At 41.6% G+C, this 23,369-nt stretch overlaps 1 protein-coding gene and 1 non-coding gene across 2 annotated transcripts; both read right to left on the bottom strand.

Annotated features, from left to right (window-relative positions):
- Positions 1–16,755: 16,755 nt before the first annotated feature.
- Positions 16,756–16,828, bottom strand: TRNAR-UCU (transfer RNA arginine (anticodon UCU)). Its single transcript has one exon. It is a non-coding gene; the product is annotated as a tRNA-Arg (tRNA).
- Positions 16,829–20,888: 4,060 nt separating this feature from the next.
- Positions 20,889–22,427, bottom strand: LOC147455732 (ubiquitin-ribosomal protein eL40 fusion protein). Its single transcript, XM_086515321.1, has 5 exons — positions 22,261–22,427; positions 22,054–22,140; positions 21,696–21,798; positions 21,142–21,208; positions 20,889–21,051 (listed from the first exon to the last, which is right to left on the bottom strand). Exons 1-5 carry the CDS (start codon positions 22,361–22,363, stop codon positions 21,025–21,027), a joined length of 387 nt encoding a protein of 128 aa, XP_086371447.1. The 5' UTR covers positions 22,364–22,427; the 3' UTR covers positions 20,889–21,024.
- Between the last annotated feature and the right edge of the window lie 942 nt (positions 22,428–23,369).

The raw sequence follows: 23,369 nt of genomic DNA, 5'->3' as shown, positions 1-23,369 counted from the left end.
AAAACCTTGCTAGGAGATCTATTTACAAGATGAACAGCTGTTGATACAGCTTCAGCCCAAAACCCATTTGGCAGCTGTGCATTAGACAACATACTTCTGACTTTCTCTTGTATGGTCCTATTCATCCTCTCAGAAACACCATTTTGAGGAGGATTGTAAGGAGCAGTAATTTCACGTTTTATACCTTTTGACTCACAAAAGTCCTGAAAGGCCTTTGAAGCATACTCTCCACCATTGTCAGTGCGTAAGCATTTAAGCTTCTTGCCACTCTGATTCTCCACAAGTGTCACAAACGTTTTGAAAACACTAAACGCTTCATCCTTGTGCTTGAGAAAGTAAACCCATACTTTCCTCGAGTAATCATCTATAAATGTCATAAAGTAAGAAGCTCCCCCTAGAGATAGGTTAGGCATAGGTCCACACAAATCATTATGAACAAGTGCCAACTGTGTATCTCTTCTACTGCTTCTATGCTTATGTGGCTATTGTGTTTGCTTACCATACAGACAATGTTCACATAATTCAAAATCATTAAATGAAAAGCCAGGCAAATAACCAGAACGAGACAAGATTTCCATTCCCTTCTTGGACATATGTCCTAACCGGCTATGCCACAAAGAAACGTTCGGCTGCTCGGTTACATTGATTACATTTTTAGAGACATTTGATACATAAATCATGTAAAGTCCTCCAGACTTTACTCCATGTGCTACTGTCATAGAACCCTTGGATATCTTCCACATGTTCTGTCCAAAAGTGGTGACGTAGCCAGCATCATCAAGTAAACCTGTGTTGATCAAGCTCTTTGTAATTGCGAGAACATGTCTCACATTCTTCAGCGTGAAAGAAGAGCCATTCTAAAACTTCAATTGAACATCTCCAACACCTAAGATTTCACATGTCTGCCCATTGCCTAGCCGAACATGATCTTTAGTGGTCACATAAGAAGTAAACCACTCCTTGTTTGGAGACACATGAAGTGATGCCCCTGAGTCTATAATCCAGTCACTCAGTGCATTTCCATCAGATGCTGTAAGAAGAGCTGAGTCCATTGTATTCTTCAAGAAGTAGATGTCTTCTGACACTAGACTGTCATCCTCTGCAACAGTGTTTGTCACATTTATTTCTTGAATCTTCACTGAGGACTTGTTCTTCTCACCATGGTCTTCAGCTTTCTCTTTGCCTTTTTCTGCTTTCCATTCGCTGCAGTCTCTTTTCATGTGACCCTTCTTGCCACAATGGTAGCATTCTATGTCACTCTTGCCTTTAGCACTGCGGGACTTGCTACGAGACTGATTCCTCTTTCCACCTTTGTACTTTTCTTTGGTCCTTCCCCTGACAACTAAGGTTGTTCCTTTGCCTTTGTCCATTGTCTTTCTATTGGTTTCTTCAGTAAGCAGACTTCCTTCTACACCTGCTATGTTCAAACCATCTGGAGGTGCAGAATTACTCAAAGCTGTGCGAAAAGTGTCCCAACTTTCCGGCAATGTGATCAACAGGAACATAGCTCTAACAGGTTCATTAAACTTGACACCTTGAGCTGACAACTGACTATAGATTGTGTTGAATTCATTCAGATGATTGGACATAGGTGTCCCTTCTTTCATCTTCAAGTCAACAAGCTTCTTAAGCCAGTATACCTGTGAAGCTGCACTCTACTTCTCATAAAGATCACTCAGCTTTAACCATGCTTGATAAGCCGACATCTCGTCTGCTACATTGAAGTAAACGCTTTCTGCCAAAGTCAGCATAATGGTAGAAAGTGCCAATTCATCCATTTCGCTCCATTCATCTTCGTCCATATCTTCTGGTTTTATCCCCTTGAGCTTTATAGGTTTTATCTGCTTCTTTTGTACCAACACGTGCCAAATCTGCTGCTTCCACAATGGGAAATTGGTTCCATCCAGCTTCTTGATATTGTAAAGAGCAGTGTCCTGTGATCCAGCCATAGCTACGCTTCACAGTAGTTTACTTTCCTGGGGAAAAATTCGGCAGAGTTTCCCCTGTAAACTAACCTCTGAACCAATATCAACCTGTCAAATGAACCAAGAAAGCTTCAGATTCTGCATAAATTTCGGCAGAGTCTCCTTTGTAAAATGGCTCTGGTGTACTCAAAAACAGACCAAAAACGGCTCAAAAACACTGTCTCTCTGACACTGTAAGCTGTGGGTAAACCTGTCCTGTACCTGATGAACTAGTGGATGTCGCCTACAGTCTGTGTGTAGATGCGCCCGTGTTGTATGTGACACGCCTCCAAGAACTGTGAGCCGTCCTTCGATTTGTAGACAGCCACAAATCAACACTCTGGGAGTGTCGATATCCTCAGCACCTGCAGTCGTAGGCCTAAAAACCCCAAATTTGCAGAGTCGGATCTGCACCCGTCGAGACCACGTAGTCGAAAATGGCCTGCGCAGACCATTGTCGAAGCCGAACGGTGGCCGAGATGACCTCAGAATGAAATTCTGACAACACCGAGTCCTTCGGGTAATCCCACGAGATTTGGGGCCGTGTCTTCACCTGTCGAATTTCACTCCAATCTGAGTTGGTGACTCTAGCCTCCTGCAGTGCTGCCCCGAGCCTGGATCTGAGCTCTGATACAAGTTGAAGGAGTACGAGCGGAAGTGCGACGCGAGAGAGAGTGTGAGAAGAAGAGCACGATGATATGGTGAACTCGCTCTACTGTAATGTGTAGAGCATAGTGAGTTCTTATTAGGTTTTTACAAAAGAATATGTGTACATACCTGGCGGCCCGCCCAGTTACCTGGGCGACCACATTGGGCTTTATACCCCAACAGGCTGACACCTCCCTCTTCATCCTTGCAGCATCATTGAATCCAAAGGACTTGGAGAGTACCCTTGTAAGGGCTCCGATGTCAGCCTCCTTTTTGGCAATCGCAATTGCATTTTCTGTTGGAGAGCCTTTCAGTTTCTCCACCTCCTCTCTAAGGCTCTCACCTCTGCAGTGATGGGTGCACAAGCTAAGGAGGTACCTTCATTGCACAACCATAAGTCCCGCTTTGCAGCCAAGACTATCTTTGCAGACTTCACCTTCTCTTTTGCCTTCATTGCCTACTGCTCAAGGTCATCGGCAAGATTATCAACCCATACTATGTAGAGGGACAGAGAGGCTGTCCACATGTGTTATAGAGGGAGGCTAGACGCCACAGGACCGTCCACAGCATTCTCTATCATTCCTTCAAATGTGGGGGCTTCCTTCATGCCATAATTGGACATGAACTTCTGTATTTTCCATTGAGCCCACCTTTTTGGCTCTTGACATTCTCTAATACTTGATCCCTGACCAAAGTTCATGCAATCTTATGGTTGTCGGGGTCTGCTTTGGCAGTATTCTTATGCAAACTCCCTCACAAACCTCGTCATGAGCTCGCCGTTGGAGGGGACAGCCTAGTAGACCTTCTGATATAGAAGCATGCATGCATTGTAAAGGTGGTCATGCACCTGGTGGAGGAAGATCTTAGTCTTCTTCTTCTTTGGCACCTTGAACATTGTTGACCACTGTTCAGGTGGCAGGTCCTTGTCTGTTAAATCCTTGGGCAACTGCAATGCAGATTAGCAAACCGGACACTCCATTGATGCTGCAAGCAAAGCCATGGAGAAAAATGATTTGCAGTCAATGCTGAAAAATAGGATTTTTTTCCGTGCATTGCCATGAGGCGCATAGACAAGACCAAAACACAATGTAGAACTCACCTTTCTTAGCATATTTTTCAGCCGACAACATGCATTTGGAGAGGGAATTTTTGGCAGTCGTGTTTGTTGTTGGGGTCTGCAGCATCGTGCTGGTTGTAGGGGACTGCTATGTCGTGGTTGTTGAAGGTGTCTGTTGTGTCGCATGTGTTGCAAGGGTCTGCTATGTGGTGGCTGTTGTGGGGGTCTGGTATGCTATGGTGTTTGTTGTAGGGGCTGCCTGTTGCACCACCTCTATGCTCTGAGTTGGGTTTTTGCACTTCCTGGAGGGAGTGTTCTTCTTGGGAGTCATCTCTGCAAAGGGTGCTGCTGTAGCCTTTATGTTTCTGTGTCGGGGGCAATGGGGGTAGAGCTCCACCAGGGCTATGGCAGAGCATGACGAGTGCAATGGGGGGCAGAGCACGACAGCTACAGCATGCAATGGGGGAAGCATGAGCAATGGGGGGAGCACGAGCTATGGGAGCAGAGCGAGCACACAGGTAGAGGCGGACGTCCGAGTGACAAGCTAGTTGCATGAGAGGAAAGGAGAAAGACGACAAGGAGTGTCTAGTCCATGATGACTGTAAGTTCAAAAAAAGGGGACCCACTCCACCCCATAATGGCTTGCATGCATCTAGATTATAGGTACATAAATTATATTGCATGCAAATTTAGAATTTCCCTCTCCCTCTTTTCCCATTTTGAAAAACGTTGAATTTCCCTTCACCTAGGTGCTATTGGTGGTACCACCAAAAGGTGCAAAAAGTGGTACCACCTAAACATGCTTTCACCCTTTTGACAAAGAGACCAAGTACATATCAAACGCATTTGTGACTCAAAGGGTTTTAAGAGAGAGTTGACTGCTCCTCATAATCCTTCCCCAAATGGTGTTGTAGAATTCTCGAACCGCACTATTCAGGAGAAAGTGCAAAGTATCTTGTCACATGCTACATTACCCCATGGTTTTTGGGCAAAAGCTATGCAAACAGTCATTCACCTTGTTAATCGATCACCAAATAGGGCTTTGGATGCAAAAGTTCTTGAGAAAGTGCGGTTCGGCAAGCCACCTTCATATTTGCACTTGAGAGTTTTTGGTTGCAAAGTTTACGGTGCACGTGTGGAGAGAAGATTGCAACAAACTTGAATTGAAGTCATGTAAATGTATTTTCCTAGGATATGGTGAGGATGGTGAAATGGGGTATAGGTTGTGGGATCCCAAAAAGAGATAGTTTATTCGCAACAATGATGTAATCTTCCGTGCGGATCGCATGCACAAACAACCTACTCTTGTCGAGGAAGTAAAAAGGGTTGTTTTTAGGGAAGATATATCGATAGGACAGCCAAGAATTCCCACTAATTAGAGCTAAAAATCATGACCCAAATGGGGGAAATGAAGTTGGATGCACCACATGTTGAGGAACATGATGGGAAAATAGAGTAACCATTGCAAGTGGAAAGAATGGTTGGACAGCCAGCTATTCATGACTATTTGCAAGCTGAATAGCCTCTAAATGTTGTTGATCGGGTGAGAAGATCCACCCAGGTCACGCAATGATCTAATAGGTTTGTTCCAAGCGCAGATTATGTCATGTTAACTGATTGTGGTGAGCCCTCTTGCTATAAAGAGGCTATGCAAAGGGAAGATAGCAATAAATGGCATAAATCTATGGTACATGAGATGAATTTCTTGGAGAAAAATCACAAAGAAGCTGGTACCATCGCCACCCGGGCAAAAAGTGTTGCCACGCAAATGGGTATACAAAATGAAAGTTGTTTCTAATGCTTCTCCTAAGTACAAAGACGTTTGGTTGCAAAAGCGTACAAGGAGAAGAAAGGAATTGACTTCGATAAAATATTCTCCCCAATTGTGAAATTGACTACTTTGTGACTACTCCTTGCTTTGGTTGCTAGTGAAGACATGGAACTCATGCAAATGGATGTAAAACAACATTCTTACACGGTGATTTTTATGTAACCATTTAGATCCAATAGCCTTAGGGTCTTGTAGTTGCCAAAAAGGAGATGATGGTATGTGAGCTTAACAAAAGCTTGTATGCATTAAAGCAAGCATCACGTGAATGATATCATAAGTTTCATGCATTTATGAGGTCTCAAAGTTTCACAGGATGTCATGCAGATAATTACTTATGTACTAAAAAGGCTAGAGATGGGAGTCTTTTATTGTTGGCTTTATATGTCGATGATATGCTTCTTGTTGACCGTAATGTCAATGAGCTGAATGTTGAAGCAAAGTTTACATGAACGCTTTGAAATGAAGGATCTTGGTGATGCAAGTCACATTCTTGGTATGTGGATCATCAGGTATAAAGTAAAGGCCTTCTTTATCTATCTCAACAAGAATATCTATCTTAGATCTTGCAATGTTTCAATATGGAGGGTGGGAAGGCAATTAGCACACCATTGCATCCATATGTGAAACTCAGTGGAGATAACAACTTGTAATGTCAATGAGTTAAAATAGCCAAGATCCTTTATGCATCAGCCGTTGGAAGTTTAATGCATGCTATGGTTGCCACACGTCCAGATGTTGCATTTGCAGTGGGAGTGGTGAGTAGATACATGAATAATCCTGGCAAGAAACATCGGAAGAGATGAAATGTATTTTGAGATACCTGAGAAGGGCACCAAAGGATTTGCGCATATGGTTTGGGAAGCATAAGACATCTGTGATTGGTTCTACAGATGTAGATTTTGCTAGAAATTTAGATTGTGGGAAGTCTACTTTTGGATATGTGTTTACTTTCATAGGAGGTGCAGTTTCTTAGAATTCTAGACTGCAAAAGTGTGTTTTGTTGTCCACCACCACTAAGGCTACATATGTGGCTTCTAGGGAAGCCTGTAAGGAAGCCTTATGGCTGAAACATTTGGGGGGAGAACTTGGTATTGTTGAAGAGGTTGTTGTGCTACATTGTGATAGTTAGAGTTCTATTATGCTGGCACAAAATCCAGTCTTTCATACCAAGACGAAGCACATAGAAGTGAAGTATCATTTTATCCAAAATGTGATGGATGAAAAGCCATTAAGTTGGTTAAGGTACATACAGATGACAATCCTGCAGATCTTTTGACAAAAAGTTTTCCAACAAAGAGATTTGCATGTTCCCGCTAGATGATGGGCATTGGATGACTACATCGTGAGATCAACTCACGTACATAGATAGTTGATTCTTTATTCTATCTTAAAGGCATATTGCCTTTAGGTGGGAGGTTGTTGGGAATAAAGGCATTAATGCCTATATTTGGTGTCCATCCATGTGAATTAAAGGTCATCTCAAGGTACATAATAAAAAGGCATCCCCAAACTTAAAAGAATTGTTGGCTTTCTCAGATGCTTGACGTTCTCTCTCTATCTGTGTGCATCTCATGTTGCCTCTCCTGCTCTTCACCAGCACACATACTTCCCCTCTTCTAGCGCTTCCTTTCTTGCACCTTTTCTACCCTTCTCTTCATACTATTAGAGTTTAATCATCACTCTCTCTTTCTCTTCTTCCTCTCAAAAGAAGATCACAAGAGGACCTCACAAAGACATCTTGCTATTATTAAAACTCTAGCCACCCATCAAGGTAAATGTTTTAATCTCCTCATCAATTGTGGCAGTACTCATTCTTTTCTATCTCCAAAGTGTCTATGAAAGTTGAACCTAAATAAAAAACAAGCTAAACCTATGAGTAGAATTGGCTAATGGGAAAATTGTGGTATCTCGACATTCTGTGGGAACCCTGGATTTTGAACTAGGAGGGCACACTACTTCAGCCTCCTCTCAGTTTGGTGGGATTCTTGGGATGGATTGTTTATCTAAAAATTAGGCTAACATCCAATATGGCCAAGGTAGTTTGAGCTTTAGAGATAGCCGAGCAAGGCAAGTCAAAGTATAGGGGAAGAATGGGATTCCAAGGATTCAATTAGTTATAGAAAACCGTCTACTTAAAGGTATGAGAGTTGGACAACAAATGTTTATGGTCAAGTTGAATAAGGTCGATAAAAAATCAAGCCCTCTTGGCTTCATGAATATCCAAATGTCTTTTCCAAAGACCTCATCACTCTTCCTCTGAATCGAGATATTGACCATGAGTTAGAGATTTTCCTAGGATGTGAACCTGTATCAAAGAGGCCTTATGAAATGGCGCTACCAGAGGCCATTGAATAGAAGGAGAAATTTTGTCAGCTTCTAGAACAAAGATTTATTAGATCAAGAAGACTAATTTGGGGACCACTAGTACTCTTTCAAAAGAAGAAAGATGAGACTCTTCAACTTTGCATTGACTATAAAACTAAACTAAGTCACAGTTAAGAACAGCTACCCTATGCCACAAATCGATGAAGTGTTGAACAAGCTACATGGATCCAAGGTCTTCTCAAAGATAGATCTAAGATCTAGTTACTATTATCAAATCCAAATAAAGGAATCAAATATCCCAAAGACAGCTTTCAAACACACGATATGGCCATTTTGAATTTATAGTAATGTGAGTTGATCTTATTAATGCTCCGGCTACATTCAATAGATTGATGCAGGATATCTTCAGGCCTTACCTAGGCAATTTTGTCCTTGTCTTCTTTAATGATATTCTAATATACTCAAGGGATGAAGAAGAACATGAAGCCCACCTGAGGAAGGTGCTAGATATTTTTTGACAACATAAGCTATATGCAAAGATGAGCAAGTGTTCATTCTTCACTCCAAAGATTAAATATTTGGGCTTTATTGTTTTTCAAGATGGTCAAGAGGGAATCGAAGTGGACCCTGCTAAAGTTCAAGACATTGTTGACTAGCCCCAACATCTAATGTAAGTAAGCTTAGAGGATTCTTGGGAATCATAGGCTGGTATAGAAATCTTTATAATGGATTATGCAGTGATCGCTTTACCCTTGACCGACCTTCTGAAGAAAGAGTGAAGATAGTTTAAGAACCATTACACCAACAAAGGTTTGATAAACTTAAGCAATATGTAGCTACAGCATCGTGCCTAAAGTTGCCAGATTTCAACTAGACCTTTGAAGTCATCATTGATGCTAGTGGAATAGCAATTCAAGGAGTATTAGTTCAAGAAGGAAAACCTATAGTTTTCACCTCGCGTAAGCTTAAAATTCATGAAGAGAACTACCCAACCCATGACCTTGAATTATTGGAAATAAATTCGTGGTCAGAAGCTATGGAGACACTACTTATTGGGAAGGAATTTTTATAACCGACTATAAGAGCTTATATTGGATCTTCACCCAAGCAACCTTGAATATGCAACAAAGGTGATGGGTACAACTTTTGCAAGAATATGACTTTGACATTATCTATTGCCTTGGAAAAAAATACATGGTTGTAGATTCACTCAGTCAAAATTTCTTTTTGATCCTCATATCTATACCCAACAACCCAATCATTGAAAGGATTAAGGAAGCTACATTATATAATCTAGAGTATCAAAGGCAACTTAACCTCGTTCAATCTAGAGAATCAAAGAATATACCTTCAATGCAATACTTCTCATATGATGAACCGTGTCTCTACTATAGAGATAGGTTATGTGTAACAAAGGATCCTAACTTAAAAAAGGCTATGAGGTCCATGATAGTCCTATTTCAAGAAACCTAGGGTATGCAAATACCCTCAACACAATACGCAAAAGTTTCTGTCGGATTGGGCAAAAGGCAAATGTGCTACACTATGTTCCTTGATGCCAAAGTATTAAGGTAGATAGAGTGAAACTTCCCGGTAAACTTCAACCACTTGTTGACATTCTCCAAATGAAGTGGGAGTGTATAAGTATGGGACTTTGGCATTGGATTACCTATGGTACAAGAAGGAGGATATAGTTCACTTATGCTAGTTTTTGACCTACTCACTAAGGTTTCACACCTTATACCAATCAAGAAAACATTTATTGTCTCTGACATTGCACGACTATTAATTCAAATTGCATGGATTTCCCAGATGATGGATTGTAAGTCATCAGGATGTGAAGCTCATTTCAAATTTTTGGACCTCACTCTTCAAGGCCATTGGGACAGAATTGCACTTTAGTGTTGCATATCATCCTCAATCAGATGGACAAACTGAGTGAGTCAACCAAGTCATCAAAGATATTCTCTGAGCTTATTGTAGTAGGGAGCCGAAGCCATGGATTCAATTTTTACCTCTAGCAAAAGCTCTCTTGCCTTGATGTGGGAGGTATCTTCTCTCCCTCGACCTCTCTCCATCTCCATCTCTACCGTTGTTGTGTTGTCCCTTGAATTATAGAGCTCTCTCTCTCTCTCTCTCTCTCTCTCTCTCTCTCACACACACACACACACACACACACACACCATCTTCTTGGAAAGCAAGGAATAAATAACTTTTTTTTCATGGCGAATCTCTCTCTCTTCTCTATCTCGATGCGATGGCCCCAAAACGAGTGACAAGAAGCTCCAAATACGCTCATTCCATTCCACCACCTTTGAAGAAGGTACAAAGGAAGGTGTCAATTACTCCAATCGTAGCTCAAACACAGGTATTAGCTGTGGAAGAAGTTGAAGCCATCTAACCTTAAACGTGGAATGTAATTAAATATGTCGCTAATTTGATAAGATAAATTTATAATTTTGCATCATTATACATGCTAACCTGGTAAGAAAAGCCTAGTAATCTCCTTAAACCATCTAAGAAACGTGATTGTATCACAAGAAACAAGCCTAAGATTTTATACATTGAAAGAATTGTTTGATAAATTACTGCTGATTGATATTAGGATTTAATTGGTCATGTTTGAAGAATCACTTGAAGAGAAAAATTGTTGAAGACATATCTTTTCTCCGGATGAAACTCGCAATTAGCAAGATAATCCTGCAATTAGCGGAGAATAAGTTGAGTCTATCAGCTCGCTTTTTGTCCTTACAATTAGCAAGATGACTTACGATTAGTGAGATACCCCCTATGGTTGGCGATTGGGAAAGTTTGCACAGTTTTCGGTTAGCAAATAAGTAAGTCCTTTGCAATGGATCTATTGGTTGGACGGAGAAAGTCCGTGGGTAGTGGCAAACTCATAAGAAAACTTAATCATTCATTTTTGTTGAAATATAGGACTATCTTCATTAGAATCTGTTTGAGAAAGAATTGTCTAGGTGATGTTTGAAGGGATGTACAAAAGAATCTATTCCCGTAATTAATAAAGGAGCCAATTTGTACATGTAAAACAATGTGGTAGTAATTTAAAAACACGAGAAATGGGTGAGTGCGGTGTGGAAAGTGGGAGACTAGTATCCAAACGGAACTATGTCTACAAACAGGTGGAACCGATTAGTCCGAAACTTTTCACAGGTCTACTTGTTAGTTAAGAATAAGTCTTATATCACATTTAGTATTTATGAATGGCATTCGTGCCTCTTCAACAAGGGAAAAAGAGCGTTTTTTATAGATTTTAGGTATGTCAATGAGATTTTATCTTTAGGATATAGGAACTAGCACTCATTATAATCCTGTAATTTATTGACTTGGTTTGTGATGTATGACCCTTACACCCACGAAACATGATTGGATAGAGGACTTCCTCTCTTCTATTGCTTGTGTCCTTGCTTCATTGAATTAAAGTAGGGTGTCATCAATGGAACTTGAGAATAAAGGAAGACCAACTATCAACTCGCCCCAATCACCAAGTTGAGGACTTCACACTAACACTTTCATCATTCTTTGTACTGCATACCTGTAATCCATTGGTTGTCGCATTGACCACAGTAACATTGTGTTGCATCTCCTCAACCAACTTTTTCATTCGGCCTTTCCATAGTTGAAGCGCAAACGCTCAACAGTTTCCCTAAGATGGATCTTGTTGTCCTTTCAAAAAACTATGTTCTTCTTGTAAGCTTCATTTAAATCATCACAATCTTTATGTACGTGATCCGAACTGTCATATCACATGCAGTCCCTATCCTAGTCCTTTGCTACCTGGGTTCCACTGATGAAGATCCACTTGCATTCAAACCTTCAAGTTTAGCAACTTTCAAATTCAAATTAACTCTTGTATACATTTTACTAATTCATGAAGAACCAGCTCTTCAAGCTTGGGCTTTGGCTTCTCTACCATTGGTTCTTCTTCAAGCACATCCATAGGATCAATCACTATAAACTTATCCAGACTCTTCTGCCATTTAACAATCATAACACCTGCTTTAGAAACCATTTTCCAATCAAAACTCACGCGATGGATCCTCGAGCAATTACACCAAGCTCTTTTGAAGGTGTGGATCAACCGCTTTGATGAATAGTTCGATGCCCTTTCAAGCTGAATCATTTTGTGCTCACCGTCTTTTTCTACCAAAGTTCCAACCCAGCTCAGTTTTGCGTCAGGTTCACCAAAGATGTTAAGATAATTAGGTACGATTAGTGAGCCTGGATCAACCCCGAGTTGCTTGTTGTGGAACAAGATGTGGAAAGATGCAACACAAAGCTTATAGGTGCAAAGAACACTTAATATCATTCTTCTTGATTTTGAAAAGTGTGTATAAAGATTAAATGAGTGCAAAAGTGGAAAAAAAATTCTTTTTACAAAGAGAGCACAAAAGAGGGCGTACTCACCCCATTTGCCTTGCTCTTTCCTTTGTTCTCTTCAGCAATAACCCCTCCCTCCTACTTAACTTAAATTTTTTGAGTCTCAACACATGAACCCCCTTGTAATTTAGAAAAACCTTCCTAAAAACTTTAAAAGAAATAATGCTACCTTTGATCCACTTGGCTTGCTTCTCTGCATATGAACACCCTCGCTCGTCACCTTGTATATCCCTTTGGGTCTACTCACCACACCTCTTCGACTTGCTAGTTGCTCGACCTCCTTCACTCGCTGCTCCTTCTCTACAGTGTTACCATATATATGTGGTAGTGATGTGTGTGAATACACTTAGGACCGCCGGGGCCTTTTTTTCCACTAGGAGGTTTTTCTCCTCGTGCATTGTATATATGCCCATCATTCTAGGGCTAACTTATCTTTCCATTGAGCACTAAGCAATATTACTCTTTGTTGTGTGCCTTGAGCTTATTCGTCTTCTCCAAGCTGTGTGTGTTTCCTTGCAACCCTATTTCCAACAATTGGTATCAGAATGGGTTGCTTCCTCCCGGGCTTAGTCGCCAGTATACGCCTACTCACTTTCTCAGATTTTGTTGAGCTTTGGTGAACGTCAGCGAGTCGACAAATCCTTCAAACAAGTTCATAGAGCTTACTCTACGCAATAAACCAACGACTCGCTATTATAGTTGTGCTTCCTCCATTAATAACTTGTCATCATTTTGCTTTTTGAAAAATTAGCTTTGGCTTTATCCTATAAGCAAGTATTCATACGCCTTGGGTTGTAATTGGGCAGCCAGCATTTGGGTTTACATGTCGACCAATGTGTTGTCGAGTTCAAGATGCAAGCATAGGTAAATGCATCGGAGAAAGCCTTCCCTCTGGATCCAAGTTTGCCAAGACCTCTTCATGCGCTCATGAGTGCACCTTATTTGCTTATATATTAACTCGAGCATTGTCATCGCAATATACTAATGCCTATGGTGGATAGACCAATGAGGCGCTCATCGTAGTGAGAGTTTCATAATGATTACGAGCAAACAGATTAGAGGGAGTGCACTCAATGAAAGCAGACTTGCTTAATTGATTAGGATGAAAGATCAAATGACAAGCTAAGCATTATGGCCTTACATAGGCTCAAAGAGAAAGGTGGCATTTAATGTTGGAAAGTGATTTTCATCACATGTGGGAAAAGGGTCAAATACCATGTGGCTATAGTGAGTAGCATGTGACTATAAAGAATCATATGATTAGGGAAATGTGTAATGCAGAAGAAATCTTTTGATTTGTGGTATTTTTTACCACAGTGTAAGCAACCTTTTTTGTTTACAACAGATGCATTATTTTAAGACCTTGTGTAAGTGTCAATTCGTTTTTCTTCCTCTAGAAGTGAATTCATTACATCTTCAAGAATGGGAATGGGATCTTTCTCTTTGAGCACAGTTACAATGTTATCAAAGCTACTTTGTAAGGCTTTGAGAAGGATGACGATTTTATCCTCATCTGAAACTTGTTCCTCGACATAGACAAGCTGGGTTGAGATACTTTGAAGTTTATTGATAAGGCTAGCAACATTATCTTGCACTTGCATAATGACACCATAACACTGAATTTTGAGGCTCATTTTGGAATGCTTGCCTAAAATACGCTCTAGGGTTTGCCAAGCGTGAAGGGCAGATGTAGCATCAACTATGTGATGGATGAAGTCATTTTCAAGTGTCGTGATGATGACTCCAAGTGCTTACTCATCTTTGGCTTGTTGTTGAGCATTCAAGGTTCATGTCAAGGCTTCCTCCGAACCGGATGGCGGTTTTACAATGCTCAAAGATTCTTTTCCATAAGCACCCCCTTGACCTTCATCTACCAGGTTTGAAACCCAACTCTGTTGAGCTTTTCAACATTTTTGGTGGACATTTGTGTGTTTAGGGTGGTCTTACCAAGAAATTTGGTAGTGTCTGAACCCATGTACAAATGGGGAAGTGCTTGAATCATGCGTGCACAATAAAATTTGTTTATAAATTGAGGAGACAAATTAGCCTTGAAGGGAAAGGATTATGCTCTAAAATTTGAAGATGGTGCTAGGATTTTTGAGGATGCTTTGTTGTTGGTGGTGGTTGTTGGGAATAGAATCTTGGTGGCAGCGGGCAGTTCACATGCACCTTGGGTTTTCCAAACACCTCCTTGAGTTCGTGGGAGCACCCCTTAAAGAGCAAAACAAGGCAGGCAGGGGACTCAGGTCGGGCAGCAAAACGGGCATGCGTGGACAGGTCAGGCTGCTCCAGGTAGGCACGAGCAGCCCAGCCGGAAAGCTCCAGGTAGGCGCAAGCAACCGGGCAGAAATTCGGGTAGATGCGGGCAGTTTTGGGCAGGCGGGGGCAGAAAAGCCAGCTTTAGGCCATGTGACTCAATGAACTATGGTAGCAAGGGATCCCACGTGTGTACAAATGGCCTTTGTTTATTTTGACTTCGTTGACACCCTTTCAAAGGCCTTCAAATGGTGCACGCACACACTTAATCAGTTTGGAAGTGATAAGAAATAAAACACAAAAAAGCATACACAATTAATCAAGGCACCATTGCTTGGTTCTTGGGTTAAATAGAGCATGAGAACATTCATCTGAAAGCTCTTGACGAGGGCTTCGCATGCACGCATGTATATGTAAGTATCAACTGTAATCAAGCAAGTCAAATGAAAAAGTAAAAAACACACAATCAGCACTCAATTCAATTATTGGTTATCATCGACAAGTATAGCTGCCGTGTAAACTTGCTCAAATCCAATGATAGAGATTCTAGAATTGAGTTGTGCTAATCTAATGTTAAAAGAGTTATAAATGGATTTAGTGCTTAGAGAGAGAGAGAGAGAGAGAGAGAGAGCACTAAATCTAGCATAGAGATTTAACTAGTGTAATTAATTACTTACAAGCTCTTATACCACTTGTAATGCCTATAATGGATAGACCAACAAGGCATTCATCATAGTGAGAGTTTCGTAATTATTAGGAGCAAACAAATTAGAGAGAGTGCATTCAATGAAAATAGACTTTGCTTAATTGATTAGGATGAAAGATCAAATTACAAGCTAAGCATTATGACCTTACATAGACTCAAAGAGAAATGTGGCATTTAATGCTAGAAAGTGATGTTCATCAATGTGGGAAAAGGGTCAAATACCATGTAGCTATAGTGAATAGCATGTGACTATAAAGAAGCATATATGATTAGGGAAATTTATGTAGTGGGATGCATACATGCACATAATGGTGTATGGCTGGTATGCTTGGCTTTAGGGATTGGTCGTGTATTGAGTGTAAGCTAAAGGCTTACCCCAACAATATATAGTTTACATATTGATATAAGCGTTGCCGGCACATCAAAGAACGTACATATTTTCCAAATCCTAGCAAGCATCTTCCTTGCCATACACACATTGGCCATAAGTGGCTATCAATGTACTTCAAAAACTCCATATTCTCGTAAGCCTTGTACTCCCAGGGAGAAGTTCCTCAAGAACCGAAAGTGTACCAAAACACTTCGCCATGGACAATCGCTAGCCTACTCTGAAGCCAAAAAATAGCCAAATTTACTTTTTCCTACTACCAAATTGACATTACCTGTAACCACTGAATTAAAAAATAGCAATTTCTCTTTTTTTTAAATAACAAAACCCTAGTATTTGTTTGTGTTTTTCCCAATGGAGGCGGAGCATTATGACACCATGTTGTGCCACATACCCACACACACTCACTTGCGATGTCTCTCTCTCGTTCTCACTTTCTCCTATCACCCAGTGGGCTCTATCTGTCACATTGCCTCATGAGCATGTGGCTAGTACTCTCTCTCTCTCTCTCTCTCTCTCTCTCGTCGGCTAGATCTTTAAGGTCTCTTGGATAGTTTCCTACGACATTAAAATTGTATATTTCTTCTTCTTCTCTCGCTATGGCTCTCTCTCCCCCAAAAAAAAAGATTTCTATGCCCCTCTAATAATTTGTTTTCATTTTTATAGTATCTTTAGTTGTTTGATTCATTGTCCATTGGCTATCTCTCTTCCTCATTTTCTAATCCTTTAAGGCCTTGTATATATTTTTCTTCACATTTATTTTAAATGCTCATTGTTGAAAAATAAATGTTGGTAGACTATCCTTTTTACCTATCACACAGATTTTTTATCATACTTCAATTTGGTCCCTGCTGTCAAAAACATAAATCACCTATTAAATGCTCATTGTTGAAAAATAAATGTTGGTAGACTATCCTTTTTACCTATCACACAGATATTTTATCATACTTCAATTTGGTCCCTGCTGTCAAAAACATAAATCACCTATTACGCAAGATTTTGTCGTAACCATGCCCATATGTAAGTAACAAGATCCATCCAAAAGGTGATTAAATGTATTAAACTTCTGGGGTCTTTTTTTCTACTCATTATTGACAACGCACCCATATGAAGAGAATTATTATTACTTATTCACACTACGAGTGACAAAAGAGCGAACGGCACAACTCGGCTGAAACACACGCCCGGTGGGACTCGAACCCACAATCCCTTGATTAGAAGTCAAGTGCCTTATCCATTAGGCCACGGGCGCTTGGTTGGCAACAAGAAGTTGTTTAACATATTTATTACTAACCATAGGGAGTGCAAACACAACACATCATCTTCTTGTGATACGCTCACTCTCAACGGCAAGGACGACGCAGAAGACAAAGACCTTCTATGACAAGGTATACCCACCCAGTGCGCTACCTGCATGTCACACAAATGGCGGCAAAATTTTGACAGAACAAGTTAACAAATTTTAAAGTTATATTTTCTAAGCAACATTTTGAGTGCAAAGAAACAAGGAAGGCGACTGTCAAAAATCTATTTTCACTCTGCTGCTGTCAATGGTCCATATTCGCATCACAAGATCGGGCCCACTACTCTCTAGCGTATAATGCGTGTTGCAACTCGTATGTTAACATGTGCTGCAAATTCATACGATAATAAGGTGTAGGGAATGGTCGGCTACTAACCATTCCCGTTAATCACGGGCGACTGGCGGAGGCCAGGAGCCCTGATTACGGGAATGGTCAGTAGGCGACCATTCTCGGCCATCAATGGTCGTGGGAGAGGGGGGCCAATACACTCACCTGCAGAGGGTGACAATCACGAAGTGGAGGGGTGACAGTTCGTATTCTACATGCTGATATGCAGCTGCAGACCATTGACGCTCAGGTGATTACGACGGCTGAGGTGTCGCAAGCAAGGCACATTCCGCTTGCTGATATGGGAGGCACTCGTTGGATTGCATGGCTGAGATTACCAGCACTGATGTGGAGTGCATCCCGTGGCTGCAAAGTAGTGTTCTGCAAGAGAAAGAACAAAAGATTGACGGCTCTTGTTTGTTGCCCCCCTCCCCACGACCTTGACGGGTGGGGGAATGGACGTCCATTCTTCATAATACCTGCGACCCCTTGGCGACCGGCAGATGCCGGGAGCCATTGGGGAGCAAGTATTATGAAGAATGGACACTTCGTGTCCATTCTCGCTAAGTGTCCATTCCCGACTTTAAGGGTCGCTAGGAGGCAGGCCAAGCTCTGTGCATGCTAAAGATAATTGCAGAGCCGCACACTGTTGCTGCGCTTACGGATGCGCCTTAATGCGTGTCAGGTACAACCAACAACAGTGTATAGTTTCAAAGGTCACACGCTAACGAGGTTCATGGATTACGGGTGCTGACGCGGCATGAAATCATTGGCAATGATAGAAAAGAGGTTGATGATTAATTAGGCAACTGATAGGGCGTATAATCATTCGCAATGATTGGGAAGCTACTAATGATTAATTACGACAGCTGAACTGTCGTCAATCCGTCGGCTACAGCAGTGATTCCGCTCCATAAATGCCACTTGATGTAGGGCCACGATCGCCTGCCCATCAACCAACGACCTTGACGGTGTAGGGAATGGTCCATCAGTGAAGCATTCCCCATAATCATTGACCATGTGGCGATCAGGGAGCCGGGCAGTGATTACAGAGGAACGGTCACTACTGAAGAACCATTCCCAGCCATCAAGCGTCGCAGGGAGGGGGGCCAATTATAGAGAGAATAAAAGGTCACAAACTGCTGTGCAATCATTCAACTGCAAAAATTATACAGGCCAAGGTGCTGCTTCTTCCGGATGCTGACTCGTCCGCCTTGATGGCATGCTGCCTTAAGACATTACATATGCTGACCTGTCAAACATTGGTTGATATTCCCAGTGCTGACATGCCATGATGCAGTCATTTGAAAAAGGTTAGAAATCATTCCACCTGCTGGTGGCATGCATCCAGGTTGCAGAACTCGATTCTGCAACAGAACTGATATCAGATGCAGGGCTGCGATGCACTACCAACCTTGACGAGGTAGGAAATGGTCATTTAATGACCATTCTCCATAATATTGACGACCACATGGCGACCGGCGGAGGCCCAGAGCCATGGTGGGAGTCAATATTATGGGAATGGTCATTAAATGGGAATGGTCATTAAATGACCATTCCCGACTGTCAAGGTCGCTGGGAGGGGGGCCAGATACTGATGCTCCGATACAGTTGTTTAGTTACAGAGATTGTGCAATTAGTAAGTCTATGCCAACGGTTTAGTTGCAGAGATTGTGCAGTCGGCAAGTGCAGATGCTCGGCAGAGATTGCGTAGTCAGCAAGTCTACGTCATTCAGCGGCTCATCGTCCAATGGTTAAAGCACATCTAGTGCTAGTTTATTACCTGCGCTGACTCGGTGTGCAGTCATTGGAGCACACAGCGAATGAGTATTCCGAGCACTAATACAATGATGATTGGCAATGATTGGAGGAAACAGGCAATGATTCTGCATGCTGAGGTGGACACTGAATATTGGTCAATTGTGCCTCTAAGATTCTGAGCGCTGAGATGTCGAGCATCCAACTGTCCTCCACTCTGATTCTGTCCAGTAATGGCAGATGGACGGCCAAGATGGCCTGCCCCCGACAAGGGACCTTGACAGTTATAGGGAATGGGTGCTGGGAGCACCATTGCAACAGGTCAGACGACCAGCGAAGCAGGAAGCCTGCTGCTGGAATGGTGTGACCAGCACACATTCCTGGCCATCATGCGTCACTAGAAGGGTTACAATAAAATTACTATCCTATTCCAGCTGGAAATTAAGTAAATGAGATTACCTGTCGCCATCCTGTAATGCTTACCGGCTGTCGCCAGTTGCAGCCACTGGTGCTGGCGGAATAAAACCGACCAGCGACCATGATGGCTAGGCAAAAGCAAACATGTGATCGTTTTCTCTTCATGTACAGAATTAGTCACAACTGCCCCTCCTGCCTCAGTACATGCATTGTCCTGAAAGCTATGAATACATAAGGAACAAAGGCGCCAGATTAAGTGTCATCCCTTGCAGTATTTGCCTAGTGCAAATGGAATTTCACGTACCTTTCCACAATTGCATCACAATCACCTGTCAATAATCGGGGCCCTTTGGAAGAGAGATCAAAGCGCACTATGACAATAACTTGCAATGAAAAAGCTCCAAAGAAAAACTCTAGCAAGAATATTCACAAAGTTCCAGCACCACAGAATCTATACTCTGCATTTGCTTCAGATACTCCAAAACTCTCACGCAAACACTCATTCCTATGGTTTCAAGCTTTACACTTACACGAGCACAAGCATGCCTCAGTTCCTACATGCGACTTTGAGAAGATAACCCGACGACTTGGACCAAATATCAACAATGCAAACTGAAAACTTCTCATATTTAGCTGGCAAGCAATAAGACCTTCATGCTAGAGAGAACCCAATAAGCATTCACAATGGCTCATGAAAAACCCTGTACCTACTACAAGCACCGAACGGACATGAACGAAATTTGGACTTCAGCCAGACAATGCAAAAGCAAGGGGTTATTGAGAGAGAGAGAGAGAGAGAGAGAGAGAGAGAGAGAGAGAGAGAGAGAGAGAGCCAACCAACATGACAATGAACTAGATGATGATACAATGGGGGAAGAGTGCGAATCTTTGTACTCACTTGGGGGACCTTAGGTACCACCCACACTCCTATCAAATTAGCTTAATAAATACCTAACAGGAAAAAAATGGGAAAACATTCAGCCTTCACTTGAGATGCATAAGCTTTTTAAAACAACCCCCCCCCCCCCCCCCCCCCCCCTAAAAAACAAAAAAAAAGACTGCATGAAATCATAGCATTTTCCTGAAGAGCAACATTGATGACAGAAGCGACAAGGTGAAAAACCACAACGGCCTACAGCGTGTGTGACCCACTACTCTTATGTCTTTATAAGAATACAAAAACTAATGCCGATTCCCTCTAAGAGACATACATGTACATAAAACCATGCTTAGTTAAAGCCTCTTACAAGATATAGAAAGAAAAAAAGTTTGCCATCGTTAACTTGCAATGGGACACTAAACAACAAGCTTCATCCAATGGTCCAGAATTGCTCCCAAGAGTTCAACACTTTACCAAGAGGTCTCATGGATGCCAAAAAATAAGCCGCAAGCACCATAAAGACCACCAATCAAAACAAATCACTTAAATCAGCAAAATTACAATTGAAGCAAGAATGGTCTTCAAGAGAACACATACACATAGCTCAAGAAAATGAATCACATAGAGGAGATCAAAGCCCATCTCTGAATTTCAAATGAAGTTGATTACAGTTTTTGACTAGTCAAAATTTCACTCTGAAACAAGCTCAAAAGAGTACCCTCACAACTCTCAGCTCCTAAGCTACAATCCGATAGAGAACATCTACTTGATCTTCTTCTTGGGACGAAGCTGCACATTTAAAAATGGCAACTCAAACATCAGGCACGTTCATTGGCAACAAAATAGGAGAATCGGACAAAAAGTAGCATGTCAAAAAACCTGATTGCTGTGCCCACATTTCTTTTTTCGACAGTTAACTGCACGAGGATGCAAACGGGCATAGCACCTGCACAAGCAGGCCAAGAAACCTCAATCCAGCATTAATACAACTCTCGTTCAATAGAAAGATTGTTCAGCAAGATGAAAAACATTGATCCAATTATCCACAGTATGTTGAGAGCACTGCAACAATCAAGTGATATGAACAACCATCTGATGTTAAAAGCAGGTTTCTACATTCCTGTCGGGTGCCATATTCATCTCTCTAGTATGAAATTGGCCAGAGAGTCAAACTTCAGGCCCCTGTTTAAAAATGCAGCTTAATGCTTCATTTTAGGGATGTAGCAATTAAGAGATCAACGAACTAGACAAGTGCTGCTGTGCACAAACCCACAGAAAGAGTAAATTTCCTAGCAACACAATGTCAAAAATAACGGCATTCTTGCGAAGCATGCAATATATTATGTCTCTGACACTAGCAAAAAGCTATGCCTCAACCAAAGAAAAAGACGACTACAGAAAGAGCATAAAGGATAGGGCATGAAGAGACAAACTTGCGACAAATCATCTTCTCCTGATTGTACTTCCTCGCCAAGGCCATCAACGATGGTTCGATAATTCCGCCCCGAAGCCTCAATACAAGGTGCAAAGTTGATTCTGTAGCATCAACCAGAAAACCCTAATAACATGAGATACTGATGCATCAACCAAGAAAGTAGAATGTTCAGCACTATGCAAAGCTCCCGCCAGAAGTTAAGCTTTTCTTCCATGAAAGCTCACGAACAACTGGTTGGCATCTTAGAAAAAATCAAAGCAGCACAGCAAAGATGTGATTAAAACAAATTGCCACACAACGCGCGTCAAAGGAGTCACACTATCAGACCTACAATGAAATGATTGCAGGAATCATACCTTTCTGTATGTTGTAGTCTGCGAGAGTACGGCCATCCTCAAGCTGCTTTCCAGCGAAGATCAGGCGCTGTTGGTCAGGTGGAATCCCTGCGTATGCAACCCATCTCTCTCTCTCTCTCTCTCTCTCTCTCTCTCTCTCTCTCTCTCTCTCTCTCTCTCTGTGTGTGTGTGTGTGTGTGTGTGTGTGTGTGTGTGTGGAACACATACCTTCCTTGTCCTGAATCTTCGTTTTGACATTGTCGATGGTGTCGCTACTCTCGACTTCGAGAGTGATGGTCTTGCCCGTAAGAGTTTTCACGAAGATCTGCATTTTCTTCCTCTGGTTAGGGTTCAAGAGGAAGACTCAATCAAAAGGTCTTCAACTCATGTGTGTGAGGCCTCTTGGGTGGCCTTCACACTGGATATATCAAGTTGGGCGTCCCAATTCAAAAACAACAAACTACTCTTGCTTAGTTGGCCTTCCCAAAGAAACTGGCTAATATGGTTTAAAATTGATTCTATGGATTGTTGAGAATCAAAAATAGTTAGTAAAGTCAACTTTGACTACTGTCTTGATCATTAGTAAGTGTCTATTCGAGTGTGCAAGGCAGAGAACATTGTTTTGTCTTGCCACAAAAAAACCATATAAATAGTTAAACTTTTTGTCATGTGATGAGAAAATGACACAAACTACCGACCACATATAGTGCACATCATACAAAAGTGTCATATAGAAGTATGGTAGAGAGTCGACACTTTTGTCTCCCCAAAAATAATAAGGAACAGAAGTCATGTCATACCCTATAGTGTAGTCCAAGCAAACACATAGACATGGAGATGTGGATGCAAATGACAAATCTTTACAACCTGTTGACACAGAGTTTTGTATGTCAATTTGAATATGCTCTCGTTGTTTATTTCTCCCGCTCTTATAGACAACTCTAGCCAGCTCATTTTTCAGCTTGTAAATGGGAAGAACTTTTTTTTCTCATGTATTAATAGCTTTGACCCTTGTCCAAATGTGGTTGTCTTACCAATTGCATCCTTCTTCCCCTCTGGCATGTCATATATAGAGAGTCGTACAACATGAAGTTCATGAGTGACATGCTGCTCTCGTGCTTCTTGCATGGGATCTTCCCAAGGACAATTTTAGATGAAATCAAGAATGGCCCTTTGCAGTTGCTCTTGTGACTATTTCCTCTCTTTGGCTACAGTAGATTGTGTCATTGTAGTTCTCTGAAGTAAACTATTTTGAATTTTTACGATTTTCACAAGGGACATCAATGTAGATCACAATCATTTATGTGAGTTGTTACAAACGTATGACACCCTTTTAA

This window comes from Adiantum capillus-veneris, chromosome 6, assembly GCF_014529385.1.
Source record: "Adiantum capillus-veneris isolate H3 chromosome 6, ASM1452938v2, whole genome shotgun sequence".
Classification (NCBI taxonomy): Eukaryota; Viridiplantae; Streptophyta; class Polypodiopsida; order Polypodiales; family Pteridaceae; genus Adiantum; species Adiantum capillus-veneris.
The sequence above is the reverse complement of the archived record's forward strand: the minus strand, read 5'-3'. Positions and strand labels throughout refer to the sequence as shown.